We start from the raw sequence: 19,261 nt of genomic DNA, 5'->3' as shown, positions 1-19,261 counted from the left end.
TAATTAATTTCCTTGTGTGGCTATGAGCTCATCTGTGGTCTGGCAACACATAAGTCTCTCTTCCATTAATCCCCAAAGGATTTACATGGTTAGCATCGATTGAAATGGCCAGAGAAAATAATCTTTGGCAACAAGAAGACTAAATTAATGGAAAGATAGGTTGGATTTCAGAAAAAAATTCTTGTTTCAGACTTGCTCAGACACTATCAATTTTGGTATTCTTACCTGTTTACTTTCAGGGCTTTCTTCAGCACCAAATTAGGCAGGTTAAAATTGGGAACTGAAATACCATACGCACCTGAAAGACTACAATACAGTATAATTAGTTGTGGGAGTTTACCTTTAAACAATAGCTTTGGAGGAGAAAAAAAATATTTCACTGGGATACTTGGTTTATTCTTTTCTTGCTTACTTTGCATTGGTGTGACTGATGTGACTTCAGTTCATTTCATTCAAGGCCAGTCTAAGGTCTTGCTACATTTTTAGAGGCGGCTGCTCTAAATTATGTCATAGCTGGAAAGCTGAGAGAAAATCAGGGAGTTGTAACAGTCTGCTGCTTTGCCCAGTATAAGCTTAATGATTTTCAGAAAAGAAAACAGTGTTGGGAGAGGTCAAAAGGCAATGATGTTTAACAGAATTATAGTAATGTCAGATTGCTATTATCTGCATCTAAACTGGACAAACCCTAGATAGGACAAGGCTCACAGACATCCCTACCATGTTAAATAATTGTTTTCACAAATACTTTGCTTGAGAGCACAAAAGCAGAAGAGATATTCTCAATTTCTTATTTGCTCTCAGGATTCAACTAAGGAAACATTGTGTGCTTGTGCAAGTGTGGTTAATGTTGCTCTCTGGGATAACCTCACATCATTGCAGCTGTGGATGGCCTTTCCTGGCAAATTCAAAGCCATTTCATTATTACTTACGTCTTGCATGCGGTTTGGAGCAACAGGGCTTCTGCATTGCTTAAGAATACATTTCTTTCTCTGGGCCATTTTCCATAGATGGGAAGCATTATGGTCTTTTGAAGAGCAGTACGCCTCAGTCCACTATCTTCTCCTTTTTGGGGGAAAGGGTGATGTTTCTTCTTATTTTTGACTCCTTTCCTGGAGAGGTAACCTAGATGCCTCATCCAGTTCAGCTTGGCATCACAAGACTGAGCTGGAACAAATTGGCCTACAAAACAGCATGCCAAAAATCATTACTGCAGCTACACAAGGTGAAAGAAGTTGGCTTCATTCATTGTACTGCACTATGACTAAACCAGAAGAAGTCATCCCAGACCAACTGCATCAAGTAGTTTGGTTCAAATCAAATACGATTTGATCTTTCAGGCATCGGGTGATGCTGCCTCCTTTGCTTTGACTGCTTTCTTCACACTGACTGAAGAGATTAGTGGCTGCTTGGAATGTTACATTGCTACAAAAGTCACCTTGAGTCGCCATTGCTGGCACATTACTAATCAAAATAAGCTATGATTGGAGAATACTATTAGGTCTTTCAGGCTACAGCCTGAATTTATACACAATTTGCCTAAGAAATACAGTGTATTTCTCTGCATTTTACTTTCCTCTCAGACTGTTACAGATTTACAGGTAAGCAAAAGTTCTCTGCATGTGTGCATACACACTTGCACATTATTGATATGGAGGTAAGTATCTTCTTAATAATAGTAAAAATCAAATTGGCATAAAATATATTAAAAAAACAAACCTGCAGAGCTGGGTAGAATTGATCACAACTATGGAAGGAAACTGGCTGGCATCCCACATACCTTACTTCAGAGAAACCCCAGTTCAGCAAAGCACTTAAGTATGTGTTTAACTTTAATCAAGGGAAGTTAAACACATGCTTAAACTTAAACACGTGCTAAAAGCTTTGCTGGATTGTGTCCCAGCAAGGCCTAAGGCTAACTGGGTAAGGAAGCTAACCAAGGTTACAAAACCCATCAGATTAAATGTAGCGTCTTTTGCTGGGGAAGGGGAAAGTAGAGGTTTTTTCCTTCTGATAGTATATATAATTTTGTGTACCAGCCATGTACAGACGTGAACATGTTATGAATCATCATCAGATAAAAAACTGGGCTGTGAGTCAGTAAATACATAAATATTAAATGCCAAAATAAAGAGACGATCCTCTGTATTTCAAAAAAGCTTGTCAGTTACCAAAAAGAGGCATACACTGTGTGGTTGGGAGTAATTAGTCTCCATCCTCACAAATTACATTGTATGAGCCACTGCCAACATAAGCTTTCCACATTTTGAAATATTTTCTTCTCTCTAAATGAAACCACCCACTTTCTGAGTAATTCAGATTTTTTTAATCCCCTACAGATATATATGAGGCAGAAATAACCCTTGTCCCTAATGGAATATTAGCTCATGGAAAGAAAATTTAAAATGTCATCTACATGAACTGATTATTTGATAAAGCAAGTAGCATCCATCCTTGCCCAAACTTCACCTGTTTTTATGGACAAGTGGTGTTACTGCATTCTTCCAAATCATCAGCCTCACCTTCATTAAAAGGAAAAATGCACCTCAGATAAATAAAACAGGTCATCCCCTAAGAGTGGAAAATGTATGCTCTTAAAAAAAAAAAAAAAAAAGTGTGCTGTGTGTCATTTCTAAAGGAAACAGCTATGGATCACTGTGGCCGATAGACAGAGAGTTTGCTCTCTGTGTAAGACTCAAGGCATGGTTTTTTGGTTAGCTGGCTTTGTGTAGTTCGCTGCTCAACACCTCCCTTCCACCCCCAAACCAATCTTTGGAGGCACCTCACTTTCTGCTTTGACAAGGCACTGAGGCTTAGACTGCCTGAGCAGAAATCTGTTATGGGCCTAATTCATAATGCACTTAGGTTTCCACTACAAGAGTTACTGTGTGCAACACAGTTATGCAATAACTAATAAAAGCGGGAAAGGTGATAACTGATTGGCTTCTTATTTGTTTGATTTTGTTTTTAATATCCACAGCTTTCCCATCCTGGGAGTATAATTTAACTTAAGGGTTTCTTACTCCTCAAATGTTTGAGGAAAAATGTAATAGTGGTTATTTATAAAATACGATAAAGTCAGAAAAATTAGCAGTTTCCTATTGCAGAAAATTTATGAGCATCTAACTTGCATTTGGAATTGTACAGTAAAAGCATGATTCATGTACACATTATTTCTGAAGAAAAAACACTCACGATTTCTTTAAAAAGTGGTATACTTACAGGTGAAATCAGATTTAGACCTTGTTAGCTGTTAATCGGAAGGTAAAGTAACTCAATTGTCCCAGCACGATTAAGGCTAAACTGGACAATGAAGGCGATGTTCACTGTGTATTTGTCTTCCTGAGACAATGCTTCTGTGGAAGGGGGATGGAGAAAATCAGTTACATGGCAAACAAAACAAGAAAGTGAAGAATTCTGCACATCTTTGGCATATCTTTTTTCACAGTGTCTTGATCGAGAACAAGCAATTCAGTGGATTAAGAAAGAAAGGCTTCCAGCATTTCTAGAAAGTGACTGTTACTTTGAATACAGGTACTGCAATCTTTTATGCTGCCTCTCAGTTTTAAATTTGTACATTTTTCTCTTCTGTCTAATTCATCTTGATGGTACCTTTAATACGTTTTCTCCCACTTCTTGTCCTATTCAATTTTAGCATTTTAGTGACCTGGATAAAGTAAAATCAGTGAATTTTTTCACTCATCATTCTGTAATTTTTCTTGACCATGAGCTACATACTATATTACACCATTACAGAGTGAAAGAGTGGGGTTTGCTGATTTCTGAATCTCTGTTCCACTGAGATATCACAGTAGCAATGCATTCTCTCTAATTAATATGGAGGCCATATAAGTGAAAGATACGAATCAATGAAATCTATTTGGAAAAAACAGCCAGTCCTTTTTATTTCAATTATTAGTTTTGTATCTCTGGGTTTATGGTCAGACTTCCTTTTGCAAGGTTCTCTGGCAGATGCTGTGGCATAGTTGGATGATTTACAGTTATACACTTGCTATATTTTTCCAGATGTCCTTTCAGCAGATGTTCAGGAGGTTTAGTGTGCTTTTTGGAAGGATTTGCCTCTACATCCCTCAAGGTTGTGTCTAGATGCTGATAACTGTAGTGTCTTTTAGGGGTCCTACAAGGACAGGCAGCCTGGCATTAGGGTTCACAAAACTCATGTTTGGCAATTGTAATGACAGACTAGTTACTGTGGTATGGACTTCTGCTTGAAAAATTTCAAAGTATTTTTAACTTTCAGTATCCCAAAGACTGCACTTAAATTCAAGGGGAAAACTGCAAAGAATAAACAAACTGTGAAAGTGCTCCATTTTACCTTTAATAGCAGCCTGCTTTACACGTATCTGGGCCTCATGAGACACTAAAAATTTGATCTTCTGCTACAGCAAAGTATTCCCTTGATCAATCAAAGCTACCTAATTACATAAAACTAACTTTGAACATATGCCTAATTTCCATTGACATCAGTATTTTAAGTTGCTTTCCTGAATCAGGATCAAGATAGGCTGAGATGCTAAAGGAGAAACTTGCATTTAAAGATGAGGATACCCCAACCCTAGAATGAAATCCTGTTTGTCCTCAAATAATGGGGACAAATGAAACTGGGTATTCAGCTCATGCTCAAAGGCTCAGGCATAGGCTGCTTCTTCTCTTCACATGCACCTTTGTTAGTTTTGTACTGCTTTCTAACTTGAGTAAGTTCTGCCACAGTTCTTGAGCCTAGGGCATCCTCATTATTGCCATGTGGTTCTAGGATTGCCTTTCCTGAACATTGCAAGGTTCACACTAACACAAGGTAGCACTGGAGTGTTGTTCAGTACTATGAAGTCCTCATATAGCAACCAGCTGAACATGGTAGCGCCAGCTGTCTTGTTATCATCTGAAAGTTCAATTAGTATGATCACTGCTGTGGCATTGCTGCTGAAAGATTGCTTGTATCAGGACCAGGAAATGTAGTGTCTTGTAGTGACACAGGGCTTCTGCAATCTGGGAGAATAGTTCCATTTAAACAACCAAAATGTTCAAGGGCTTCTTGGCAGGGCTTGGGACTGCGTAGATACATGCAAAATCATCCTGACAGAAATCAATTTTACTGGTAAAGCTTGATAATACAAAGCAGGCCACCAACTGTAAAGCTGGGTTATGGAATGGCGGTACTGGCGTTTATATATGTGATAGCAGGTGAGGGATGAAATAATAAAGGAGATCATGAAGTTCCTTGTAGAAATTTATTTTTAGAGTGATCATGGGTTTTATTGCCTATTCTAGGGAAAAATTGACTGTTTCTCTGACTAAAAGATAAAATTAATTATTTTCTTGTCACAATGTTTAATTTCAGGCTAGCTAAATTGATATCACAGGTAGAATGGAGCAAGACTGGCATTAATTTCATTATAGATAGTGACTACTATCCCTGGATAAGGAAGCAAGACCCAAGTTCTCCCCCTCCTGAGGAGGATGACACTTCATTGACCTTGAAGAAGTTCTATGTATCGCTTGGCCAGGTAAACTAAACATGTTCAGTGGGTGTTAATATCAAGCTAGATTGAATGCATTGGGCTAAATTATTGTAAACGAGGTCACAACCTAATTGGACAACTGATTTCTCTGAATATCCCTTATCTTCAAAGCTCTTTGTACGATAGAAGAAGGTTGATGGCTTGTAATACAGCTTAAACAGAAGCTGTGTTACAAGCATGCTCAGCTACTGTCATACAGCTCTCTTCGCTGGGAATCATTGGTACAGAAATCTACACAAACAGACTGCATAAAATAACTACAGACAGTAAGCCCTCTGCTCTCAGAAACAGTGCAATAGAGAAATTTGAATTATTCTATGACATTTCTTTTTCTAGGCTACAGTTTCTCAGACAAAGGATTGGTTTACGTTAGCAAAACGAAGTGAATCCATGAAAACTACAGATTCATTTATGCATCCTGTAGCTTCTAGCCAAATTCAAGATATTCAGTGTTTGCCTGGGCAGCATGAAAGAGATGATTCATTAAGCGAAAAAGATAGCCTTCTGGGTAAGTAGCAGGGGCTCAGCCATAGTATTTATAACACAACTCTGACTAGGTGGAAAGAAAAGGCATTCCAAGGAATTGCTGCTAACTCCACTTATTACATTCTGAGTGTCGTATGGTATCTTAGGCCTTAGACAGACATTTGTTTCTTTCCATAGCCACAACATTAAATGAAAACTTGAGCTAGTAGCCAAGTAATTTTGTGATAGTAGAAGCCTCTTTTCATATACATTTCTGTCTCATAAGATGTCTATCAGTTTCAGCTGAGGGTTTTTTTTTCCCCATTTGATATATTTTGAAAGACTTTCTTGTCTGGATTCTTTGGGTATTTGATAATGTATGATTTGTGTTGCAGCCATCTTCTTAGGGTATTTATGTTGGGCACTTAAAGGCCTTTTGGCTGCCAATTTTTATGAATCTTATTCTGACACTCCTGTCTACCCATCAAATTTAAATGAAATTGTTCAGCAGGTTTCAAAGGTACCGGGAGAGAACATACAGATGCACATATGGACATACCTGATTGCATAGCCTTGTTTCTGCTCTGTAGGCAGTAGCAAGATGAACAGAGAAGTCTCAGCTCATATGTCAGGAGTTCTCTCTTCCCCATTCTCAGAGGAAAATGCAGCCATTCCACTTCAAAACTTGCACTGATGGGACCTCGGAGTCCAATGGCTGAATGGAAAATTGGAAGACATGGTAACTCCAGAAGTCTGTCTTCTTCCTCAAACCCATGAGGATCACCCCAGGAAATACACTGCTGATGCACGGATTATTAAGTTATTCAAGTTGCACTTGTTTGCAGCTCATGACTCTACCACTAATTTTTGCAGTGGTTTGAGCAGAGAGTTCACAAGTGCACCATTCTTGCAGAGCATCATAATGTAGTGTAGCTCTGTATTGCAGTGGGCTGGCCGTAGGCCTATGGAAAGCCTCTCTGTTTCTGCTTTTGCTGCAGTTGTCCTGCAGTCAACAGCATTTTGCCTCAATTAATATTTTCCATCTTCTCACTGAAAACTTTATTTTATAACATAGACTTTCATTTTACATGTGCTTATTACTCCTCTTTATGCTTATTTCATGGGAAATTCAGCATTCTTTCAGTCAGAAAACTTTCTTTAGGCACAGTATTCACCTGGTGTAGGGGTCAGGCACTGGAAGCCGTAAAGGGAATCAGCTAAGTTTCTCAGAGCCAGCCTACAATTAGAAAGAGTTCAATAGCTGAAGGTATTTGCTTGGACAATCTAGTTTGAATTCCTTGCTCACTGCTTCAGTTAGATCAGGGTTATCAGTTAATGTCTTGAGCAAAACCCTGAGCCACTTGGCTTTTGATTACTCAAGAGCTGTGTATCTCCCTCCCTAATTCCCTCAAGTCCTGTGAAATCATTCTTCATGTTTCAATTTCACAGAACTATGTTGAGAAGCTGTACTTTTTCAAGTGAAAACATAGTTTAGAAATAAGAAAAGATATTTTAAATCACACTGATTTTTATATTAATGTCAACATATTGTGCCAACATATGTATTTACACATGAAATTATGTAAGTGCAGAGCAGGGAATCTCTATGCCATGTTCCTAACCCAAGTGTCTGTCTGTGACAGTGGCCAGCACTGGTTAGATGTGGCATATTTTCAGAGGAAGATGGAAGGAATGTCTAACTGCCATTGCCATTTATTGAGTAACCCCTGTGTACCCACCACAGGGGGTTACATAGGCTGATAACATTACAAATGTGAATTCAATGGATCTGAGAGATTTAGCCCTTTTCTGTCACTATCTGATGTAGTGCATGTGCTCAGAGGTTGTAGCAGTCTCCTCACTGACAATGTGTTTGCCTTAGTCATACAACAGAGTATGAAAGCCTACATCTTAGCTTTAGGGAAATACAGAAGATTCAGTTTATTCTGTAGTTTAAACACTGGATTGATATGAAGATATTGTAGAGCCACAATTGAATTATGACTTTCATTTTTTTTACTTTCACTTAGATTCTGCTGCTGTTCACAATATCTGTAGTTGTTCTGCTCAGTTTTACAGTGCTGACTTGTACAGCATTAAGATAGCTAAGCAGTACGTATAGTCAAGGTTGTCTTTCCTAACATGCTCCAGAAGTATTTGATTTGCTAAAACTCTGGCAGAAGTAGAAAAGACATTTGAGCAAGTTAAAGCAGTAAGTTTCTTTCTCAGTAGACCAGGATGGCAGGGCATGCTTAATAGCATTGGGACGATGAGATGTCAGTTAAAAGGAATTAAGTAGAGAAGTATAGACCAAAAAACAGGGCTGGTACTGCTCTGAACTTGTTAGTTATGAAACATCTCTAAATGGAAAGGAGACATTTCTGGGTGGTAGACTGGACTGCAGAATTGTTAAATGTTTCCAGAGCCCTTGACGTAATAATTTGTTTTGTTGTCCTTCTATGTATGGCAAGATATTACCCAACTGACAGAGGCCTGTTCGATGCTTTAGTCTTTTGCAGTAATCAACGTAAGTAGACAAAGAATTATCACTTACTAGCTTCCTCAAGCCTAAACAAAAACCAATCCTGCTACATACTGTGACTTTGATCAAACTATGACCAAATTCTCAGGAAGAAACCAGGCCTTGCAGCACAAAAAAGTGGGTTAACAAGTGCTGAGGAGCTAGGATGCTCAGCTGAGTAAACAAGACAATTGGCTCCAGAGGGAGTTGTTCCTGAACTCTGCTGCTCTGCTGGAATTCAACAGGGAATGAGTTTCTGAGTCATGTGGCTGAGTTTCTAGCCAGATAGCAACAGCAGAAGCACCTCTGCTATTCCCTGTTCTGCAGCGTGACATGGTCTGATTGTTCTGCAGCAGCACAATATAAATATGTTGCATCTTTTAACTTGGAAATGTTGATATGCAAGAGAACAATCCTGAATCAAAAGGTGTTCAATGACTTTTTCTGATTTAATGCAGAAGCAGGCTCCCTGTCTAAGGAATGGCACCAACGGAGTTTCCTTTCCCATTCAAGGACAGCATCAGCAAAACCCGACATTTTTAGGGAGAGATCCAAAGAGGCTGAGGAGGGTTCTTCTGTGGCCATTGCTGAACCTCCTTCCCACACTCAGTTAAGAGTTTATCTAGACCCAAAATGGGACAGTGCAGCAAAAGAAGAAAATGGACAGGAAAGAGCACCAGAAGAATTCATACCAGCTTATGCTCAGTTTGTAATGAAGGAACCTATTTCAGAACTGACCCGCCAGCCAGCTGCTGACATTGAGAGTGATGTAGATTTCCACAAACTGCCTGAAGTGTTTATACATGAATTAGCAAATAATGAATTTGCCCGTGGTACTGCAGAGTCACTCTTTTCCCAAAGTTCTTCTCCATTTACTGCCTTGAACTCCAAGGGAGATGTCAGAGAACGAGATACTGAAGAAATAAACTTAAGATCAAGTTCTGAGAGTGATGGGGCAGACAGTAGGGCTTCCTGGTGTATTAGTCACAGGACTTATGACACTGGCAACAGACACGAGTTTGAAAGATTCAAGAAGTTCATTAAGGGAACACTGGGGGAGAGGTACTGGTTGCTCTGGATGGATATTGAAAGACTAAAGGCTCTTAAGGACACTACAAGGCAGCAAAGGTACTTCCCATCATTTAATGTTTATTCCCATTGTTTTAACACTTGTAACCCAGCTAGATCAATGCAGGTTTTGAGATTTCAGAATAAATTGTAATGTTCGAATAGAACAGACACAATTAAAGTAATCACGAGTGTCCTGACAAGGTAAGTCAGGAATGACTCTGCTGAAGCTGATAAAACTCTTTTTGCAGAGTCATGTTTGCAAAACTTACATAAAGTCAGAATTGCTGTATTATTAAGGCTTTGTTAGAAAGAGATTTGGAAAAGAGATGGCAACAGAAACAAACAAACAAACAAGAATAAAAGAATTTAAATTCACAAGCAGGGCATTCAGTATGACAAACTGCTTTAGTGAAAAGCTCTGCTGGATTCAGATTGTCTATTCTAAGGCACTGCACATTTTATCTTATACACAACCTGTCTCTAATTTGTGGAAAAATTGTTTTGGCTTCTGCCACTTGCAATTAAAAACATGTTGCATGACAGCAGTTTAACCAGTAGGATGAACTGGACTTAGCTCTGTATAGCATCTGACACATGCTTGTGTGACTATTTTTGTTGACTCAAGGCAACTCAGTAAGATGAAAAAACTCTATCTGCTGAGCAGTGGAGACTATTTCCTCAGTTCAGAAGTGTTACTCAGACTTGATCTACTGCATGGAGATCAGTGGAATATAAGGCATTTAAGACGGATTCAGCCTGAAGTAGTGAAACCTCTACTTCTTTACTGGTATGAAAAAATGAACATGAACTAAGATTCTACTGTTTAACAAATTTCCTTTTTCTTTGATAAGCCTATTAGGTTATTTCAACTCACTTATGCCATTGCAATTATAGGAAGCAATGTCATCATAAATACTAGCAGATGTTGCCTCTGAATTTTTAGCTGAGCTTAAACCACACTGCAATCTGCTGAGAAGCCAGGTAGATCTGCCCCCTGAGCTCTTGTTATTTTACTGCTAGAGCATCTGAGCTACTTTGTGTATAGCTGCCTTGGATACCATTCGACAAAACTAGGCTGCAGGGTAGGGAAATCCCTCCAGGCATAGAAGGTTAATTCCATCCTAACCTATTCCCTATATTGCCCTTCTCAAGTTTCTGAGGATGCTCTGTGTATACATCTATGTGGAATGTGACCCTGAGACTTTACTGTTCAATGTCTGTCACACAAAATGCCTTTTACATATTGACAGCTTAAGCACGGATACAAATTCTAACCTGTTTCCAAAACATAAGCTATATTTTTGAAGGTCTTCACTCCTCCCCAAGGGGGATCAACAAATTGTAGGCATAAACAAATACCTGCAATTGTGAACTTTGCTGTGGAGCCTCATGAGAGTTGTGGTCTGTGTCCTGTGACCTACAGTTCTTTGCTATTCTTTGCTGTAGGATGGATGGGGCATATCCTGTTGCAGACTCATACAAAGGCAACTATGTAACAGTGTAGAATTTGCAACCTAAATTTATGTGTAGCTTGGTTTTAGATTTGGAAGAGTGCAATGTCTAAACACATCTTTAACACTAACTGATTTTTAATTCTAGGTGCATACAGCACCATATCTTGATGCACTAAACACCATCATGGCGGGGGGGGGGGGGGGGGGCAGGGGAGGGGGGCGGCGGGAAGAAGCCAAATAGCCCAGTATTTCATGTTTTGGGAAAATTCTTCTTATTAGGTGTTTTTTTCCCTAGGGGTCCCAGATTTTGTGTCACTCATTCAACAGCAATAGAAACTGCCAGTGCCAAACTGAAGCTCTGGCACACATGCCAAGAGAGACCAAGGGTGGACATTGATCCTTTTCCACAAATGGTATCACTGCTACCACTGACACCTAAGTCTTGCATGCCCAGGATACCACCTTACCTTCCTCAGGTAGGTAGGATCACAACATTGAAAAACAAAGCTTTGTCCCATCAAAAATAATGATAAAACTCCTTGAATTCAATGAGACAAGGATATGGTACTTGGTTGTTAGGAATTCAAGATTTAGCAAACTGGTCTGTTGTAGATGGTTATGTATAAAAATGCAACAAAATTTTACTATACTTTATGCAACAGGTTGCTACAAATTGAGTCAAATTACCTTCTCAGCTACATCCTGGCTATTTCATAAGTCTTTCAGATAGATGTTTAGCTTGAAATTCTCAGAACAGCAAAATTAAGGATCTAGTAGCATAGATTCTGCCCTTTAACCAGCCTTATCTTAATGCAGAATAATTCTTACAACTTCACTGCAGTTGCCCTGAGTCTACCCCTCATGTTTGTAAAAAGGGCAGAGTTCTGCTCCTTTTCTATCACCATAGTCCTTCAATCAGCTACACATGATTTTTGCTTTCTACAGAGGGCCATGAGCCACAAAACACACACCTTTTCACAGCATGCAGCTTGCAGGTGGCCAGGTCAGTTTTGACTCTCCTTTTCCTTGAAAGCCTGAATTTGAGAGGTGACTGCAATGAAAGCCACAGGTTTTCAGCAACACAGTGTCAAGCCTCAGGACAGAAGGTACTTGGAGAATGGGAATTGAGACTGTGGTTTCAGTATCAAGAACTGGATGGTCTATGCCACAGATCTGTTCACACACACCTCTGTTACATTTGGAGTTGGATAGTTTTAGACTACAGTTATATTTTTTAAAAAAGCTAATTCATGGAGATAATGGAGGAAAAACAGTGGGACAGATTTCCTGTTCAGAAGAAGCTGGGTTCAGGAGCCAGATTCCTGCTGATCACAGCAGGAATGGGAGCAAGAAGCAGCTGCCTCTTACAGAGACCAGTTCTGGCTTCACAAGGTGTGCTAATGACCCAGGACTAGCTGTAGGTCAGGGAGAAAGGATTCTAACTCTGCAGGTTTTCCAGCCCCTGTTGAGTTCAGCATTTGAAGAAAACTATGATCTGGCACCCATGAACCTCACAGAATCAGCTGATGGACTGTTTCTTGCTGCTTTTTTTTTTTTTTTTTTTCCCTGTGAGGAATCTGGACTTTTGAATCTTCCAGCCCCACTATGCTTGCAAGACCTTAGAAAGAGCAGCAACTCTGGGTGAATTTCTGAGGGCACTCTGAATGCAACTGGTGTCTCCAAAAAGTCATAGAAGGATTTTGTTCAAAATAAGTCAGTGATGGTGTGGCAAAATGCCCCCTTTCTCTCTTAGTCTGAGTGATTGTATCTCTCTTACAGCCTTGGTTTACAGTGAGCTACTTAAGGTAATCTTTTAGTAAAGGCTCACAAAACATGTTCACATGCTCTTCACCTGTCATCCTCTGTAATTCCATGCAAAGTGCATGTAACATTTCTACCTTTTAAAAATGTAATTTTTAAGTTATAGTGGCTATTAAGGTATGCTGAAAAATCTTGGAAGATATTCAGAGAACATTTTTGCAATTTGCAGTAGTACATATTGTATTTCACAAGGAAAAAATGGTCCTGAAAACCCTTGAATGCTTCTGAGTAGCTAATGAGAACATGTTAAGAAAACACAAAGGTGGAAAAATAATCAGACTTGCCTTACTTTTCTTTTATGTCTTTTAGAAAAGTAGAACAAGCTCATCAACAACTTTGTTAAAACTAGCTATACCAAATTTCTCTTTGAAGAGATCATTAAGATTATCACCTACCCTGTCATCAAGTCAGAGCCCCCGAAGGGATGACATTTCTAGCAGTAGAAAGTGGTAAGTACAAAAGTCCCTTGTACGTGTTTCTGCACACAAGTATACCTCAAATATTTATGAAAGGCTTTTAGATCCTACTGTTTTCATGAATACTTTTCTTTAATATAATAATCTGCTTACTGAAGGTACAGATTGTGTTCATGGAGAATTTCTCCCTGGCTGATTAGTTTCTGATTTGTTCGTGCCACAACACAAAGGGGTTTATTTCTCCAAATACAAGTGTTTTACCCTCTCTTGTATAATCATTGATACTCTCTACATGTATTTATATTCTTTTAACCTGTCTCAAGTGCTTGACCTCAAAGATATGCTGTGTCAGGGATTTCCACAGGGCCACATGAAAAAGTATTCCTCTATATTTTTTACATTTATTATAAATTTGAACTCCATGTACATTTTCCTCTACTATTCACTATGTCATTCTACCTCTCTCATACCCCTTCTTAGTTGTTTATTTTATAAGCAGTCCTAGTCTTTTCTTAAATAGGTATTGAAAATTTTGTTTGTTTGTGGATCCAGGCCAAAGTCAGTGAGCAGAGACACGATTGATTGCTTAGCTTGGGATGGCACTGCAGACTCCAAATACCAGGGTCACAGAAAGTACACATATGCTGAGCTTCTGCCGGTAAGTAGTGCTTGAAAATTTTAGCTGTCTTGAATCATGGATTAAAACACTTTATTCTGTGGTATTAAAGGGGAAGTAGTCAATGATGGGGAGAAATTGGTTTGATTATGTGAATGTCAATGCTGTATGCAGAGGTATAATTAGAATGTCAGCATTTTCTGTGTGGTATCTGTCACCTATTTGATAGGAAATCATGGCACATACAGAGGTTTATTTTCACTAGAAAGTGTTGATCTTCTCCATGGTGACCATGTGTTCAGTAGGCTATTATGGAAAACTCACTGGATAAATGCTTCAGTGGAATCGTTGCCTAGGAAAGTACACCAGACTTACAGTGAAAACTGAATCAGCCCTAGAAAGTCATTAAAATAGTAAAATTCATAAGAGGAAAATGCTTCACTTGTACAATTCCTCTTTATTGCTTGGGTACTTCATTCTTTTCTTTGTTGACTTATTGCCTGCTAAGCAGGCCCTCAATCCAGCAAACCTCAGGAGGGACAGGCTGCACAGAGGAGCCTTTTCTCAATAACTGTTAAAATGCTGACAAATTGAACATGTGAGCTGTCAAGACTTGGCAATTTAAAATATATCCAGAACTGTTCAGGTTTGTGGAATGGTCTCAAAACAGCCTGCTGTTTCATGGCAGTATTGACACCCATGGCCTCACAACTGAAAAAAAACCCATATTATGAAATCCGGACCTGTTTACATATGCATGGAGTTTGCTGATCACTTGAGCACATGATTGTTTGTTTTTCGCATCAAAATCATACTTTGTTTATTACTTCACTGCAATTATTTTACTACTTTGTAAATTTTGACAGAAGAAAAGGCTAGTCTTTGCAATTAGGGGACATTTGCAGTTAGAAACTTATATTCAGGAAATATTCACACCATGAGCTATTAGTTTTTATACACCTTCATCATGCAGAGTTTCCCTCTGGCTGAGGAAGGAAAATACTATCCATTTATACTCACAGGGCTAGACTGGAGCCTACAGTCAGGATCCCACAATTTGCCATCACAAACATGATGCAAAGAGGAATGCAGGGATTCATAGTTTAACTTCATACTGGGGAGTGGGATCTTCCTGCTGTGCTTCAGAAGTCTGGCTTCCTCCTGCCCTTCTCCATTCCTGTTACTGTTTGGAAAGAAGCTGGTTGTCAGCCACCACACTCATCTGCTCCCATTTCTGCTATCAGAGATGGCAAGTCAGCCAAAGTTTCTCTCTTGTGATCATCAGAAGCTACTCTACTAGTTTGTACCCTCCTCTGGCTTCTCTGTGAGCATTGTCAAAATGGATGTATTCTTCCTCAAAAGCTCCAGGAGCTAGCCACAGTAAAGGGCCTGGATTTCCTCTCCCCTAACATGCTCACGATTTTGATGCCAATGTCAGTGGTGTAACCCCAGGAGACATATCTTTTGTTCCATGAGAGTTAATCTTTTTAAGGCTTGACCAAATAACCACCTGTTAACTTCTCTTGGTTCAAAGTTCAACAAAGCTGGTTCTCAGCCTGAGCTGAGACAACTTTTGACAGTGAAGTGATATGGTGTAGTATCATTGGAATTCCCTGGATCTGGAGCTAAAGAGTTAATGACAGAATTAAGGCCAGGTTTGATTTCCTGTTTCAAGTATTGAGGAACCACCTAAGGGATGCTATGGTCATTTTGCTACTCTGCATGCCTTCAGTCATCAGACTTATTCCATTGGATGTGAATATTTAGTGGGAAAATGGTATGGAGAGCTATGATCTATTGCATATATAGTAGAAGATGGTGTCTGGTTTCTTGGGATGAAGATACTATTTGAACACACTGCATGGCCCTCCACTGCAATGTACTGACATTTGAAAATAATGCAAGCCTGTTATCCCTTGCTGTATAACCATATTGTATTTGTCCAGGGGAAAAGTGCTGCTGGCAGTGTTGTCTTAGGGGGATCAAGAATGGAAAGCATGCTGCAGTCTCTTTATTTGGAGAACAGAGCAGGCTACTACTTCACACAATTCTGTGAGAAGTCAGGGAATAAGGTATGTGCATTTTCCTATGCTGTGATAATTTAGTCCACAATTGACTGAATGCCAAGGCATAGAGGGCAGCCAGACTGAAAAAAAAAAAAAAAAAAAGGAGAAAGAAAGATTGATGACTGGATGAATTATTACTTGTGAGACTCCAATCCCTCAACAACAATAAACTGTTCATGTGCATATTCAAATTAATGACAGGTCTTAACCAAGCTGTCAGATCCTAACTGTCTCAAACCTATTGGAAATCTGATTGTACCATCAGGGATAAAAAAAGACTAATCATCTTTAAAAACTAGCCTTTAACTTGGCAGAAAAAATGAGGTCTTAACCCACAAAAACATTTTTAAAAAAGATGGAAAATCTGCTATGCTATTACTCATGATAATCTGCCTCCTTCTTACTTGTTGGATTAGTGATGTCCAAAATCTCCAATGTTTTAAAAACGTTCTTCTGCTTCCACGAAGCTTCTTGGATTTCTGAGAAACAACACTATTTCTTCTCCGCAGTCAGCAGATCCATCATTCATTGCTGGGTGTAAATTGAGGATTGGTTGGAACAAGTTATGAATCTGAGTCAGTGTTTAGTGGCTTTGCAGAAAAATTGAGTCTTTAGGGGAGATCTGAATGCAATCAAGATGGACATCTGTTTCACCGCTGGCACAACCCAGAATCCAGCAGCAGTAGCTAGAAATGCCTTTGGCTACCAGAAGGCAAGAGCCAATGTTTCCAAAGCTGAATACCTTCAGCTAAAAATGTTAAACGTGTATAGATAGAAATATAAATAAAAGTAACTGATTTTTTTCATGGGAGATAGGCACCCACCTGCATGTCCTCTAGCCTTTGCAGGTGCCAGATGACTTTGAAAATTATTTCCTTAAGGTTTTGTCTACACTGTGGAGGCTATTTCACTCATATGCCAAGTCTGGCAGACTACAGTATGTGGAGCAAAGTTCCCTGCCCCTGTCTTTTTGGAACATTTTCTTTAGTGTCCAGTGATGGGGGTTTCAGGGTATTTTTAAGATCCAAAGCCCATAAGCACATGATTAAAATAGAGGACTTGGGGAAAGATCTAGACTCCTCCTTCTGAAAGATCTTCTGATGTTTGTTTGAATTTATGAAATGAGGCCAAGACTCTGTGCCTCAGAAATGCATGTAATAAAAATGTGATGATAGTCACAGTAACATACGTCAAGTACACAATATTTAATTGTTTTGGTTATTGCTGCAAAATGCTATTTCACCATGGCACAAATTCTGCATGTCCATTATCAGCATTTCTTCTTTAGTGCTGGCTTTATGCCACTGAAATGTGGTTACTCTTCAAAAGTTAACTACAATGTTAACAATTTTAATGGCCAATTATGCATAAAGGATACAATAAAAGATACAGTATCATAGTAACGATGCCATTAAATATGTTGTCCTTCTGCCAGTATGCAACAGAAGATTAAATCCATCTTAAATTGAACTTGATTTATGATGACCCCAAGGAGCTAAATAATTACTTGCATTGGAAAGTCAACCTTTTATAAAGCTGTGATATTTGGGTAGCAATAACTTACAGTATTTTTCATCTCTAGTTGTGGAAGAACAGCGCGTACTTTTGGTTTGACCTACAGGCTTATCATCAGCTTTTCTACCAAGAAACTCTTCATCCTTTTAAAATATGCAAGCAAGCTCAAGTAAGTTGTAAATAATGTGTTTTCCCTTCACAAATACATTTGTTCAGTGTAAAGACTGAAAAGAAGATAGAAAGTAGAAAAGTTTCCAAATCTTGACAACACACACCAAAGTAAATCTGGTTTGTGGACAATAAAAGAAGCTCTTTGGATTGTTTCCATGGAATTTCTTGATTTAAAAGTTAAACATGCATAGTTTGATTTCTAGGCTCTGCTGTCTGTTCCTAGTTTTATCTATTATACTCAGTTTACCTAATCTCCCCTCTGCTACTCTGTGTCGTATTTGGAAGCTGTCTGCTTAGTGTTAACATCAGAGATAACATTTTTTCTAAATCATCTAATTGTGCTGTACCTTTCCTTCCATCTCCTGTATGGGTTAGAACTGCAGATCTCACAGTGCAGACCTCAGATAATGACCTTAGTCATGAAAATGGATTTTTCAGTTGTCAGTCATGTTTTTCCTTTTCTGATTGCCAGAACATCATGCTCTTTTTGCAGTTGTCATCCTCCCCATTTGATCTTTAGACCCTCATTTATTGTCAAACAGAACTGATATTTCCTACAAACGTGTATTCTTAATTGAGCATACACTTTGAGTGAGGGAATAAACCAAAAATGAACTGGTTCACCACATGGGTGCTGATAGCTGTCACCGACTGCAGAATAGTCTGATACTGCCAGGGAAGGAGGCTGCAGCAGTGTGATATCATTAGAAGGACTCCAAGCAACTTTTAAAATCACTCTGTGAAACTTCAGTCTGTTTTTCTTCTGTAAACCTTGTGTAGGAGTATATCCTATCTGCATATTTCAATATATGCTGTAATAGAGCAAAGCTACTTCACATGTCGTTGGAACAAATATCTGTAGAGAGCAGTAGAGAATAATCTCTTTGTATGGCTTATGTTACTGAGCATCTGGACTTCCTTGAATTTGTATTCTTTTCCTACTTGGAGGTTTTACTGGGGCAAATGACAGAATTTTGTGTATTTGTCCAGAATTCTCACCTGAATCAGTGTTATTTGTACAGTAACTCCAAGCAGAGGCCAAGGCACTGATTCATCCCTCTCTCCTGTCACACACTGTCTAACTTGAACTGCTGCCCTATTTAGTTGTTTTCCCCTCCAGCGCTACTTACACCCTGAGGCTGAGGGCAACTGGCCATACCCTTAAGACTGACTGTCTCCCGTACCTGTCCAGGCCTGCGTGAGGCTAGGGATCCCGCTTACAACAGGCGTGCAAGTTAACCATATCTAGACTGTGTCTTCATTTTCCTTTATGTTTTACTGCAGGCCAAATCTTGGGTTATGGTCCATGATGGTTTCCGATTTGGTTTCATTTCACACCAGCTCATGCTCTTTCTGTGGTGGTTGCACGGCTGAAAATTACGGCCCACGTCTTTTTTACTTTTCTTATCTTATTTCCAGTGCTGGCCTGGTGGTGACAGCAGAACATCGTACAATCAATGTTACCAGGCAATTGCAGAGAGCTACATACACATACCCATTAAAGTAAATACATCAAAACGAAATATGTGAAACTGTTCCATTAGCATAACTAACAGCTGAAATGTAACATAACAGATCAACACATGTGCTGCAACATTTGGTATCATT

The 19,261-nt window shown here is 39.1% G+C and overlaps 1 protein-coding gene across 1 annotated transcript in view; it reads left to right on the top strand.

Annotated features, from left to right (window-relative positions):
- Positions 1-19,261, top strand: part of RGS22 (regulator of G protein signaling 22) — a 74,734-nt gene that overhangs the window by 14,545 nt on the left and 40,928 nt on the right. The window contains exons 5-14 of the mRNA XM_075705074.1: positions 3,446-3,531; positions 5,357-5,522; positions 5,874-6,045; positions 8,982-9,651; positions 10,220-10,381; positions 11,344-11,524; positions 13,179-13,318; positions 13,838-13,943; positions 15,848-15,973; positions 17,550-17,651. Of these exons, the coding sequence (XP_075561189.1) occupies positions 3,446-3,531; positions 5,357-5,522; positions 5,874-6,045; positions 8,982-9,651; positions 10,220-10,381; positions 11,344-11,524; positions 13,179-13,318; positions 13,838-13,943; positions 15,848-15,973; positions 17,550-17,651 (1,911 nt within the window). The remainder of the gene's footprint in view (positions 1-3,445; positions 3,532-5,356; positions 5,523-5,873; positions 6,046-8,981; positions 9,652-10,219; positions 10,382-11,343; positions 11,525-13,178; positions 13,319-13,837; positions 13,944-15,847; positions 15,974-17,549; positions 17,652-19,261) is intronic.

The sequence above is a fragment of the Pelecanus crispus genome, chromosome 2 (assembly GCF_030463565.1).
Source record: "Pelecanus crispus isolate bPelCri1 chromosome 2, bPelCri1.pri, whole genome shotgun sequence".
In the NCBI taxonomy this organism is placed as follows: Eukaryota; Metazoa; Chordata; class Aves; order Pelecaniformes; family Pelecanidae; genus Pelecanus; species Pelecanus crispus.
The sequence above is the reverse complement of the archived record's forward strand: the minus strand, read 5'-3'. Positions and strand labels throughout refer to the sequence as shown.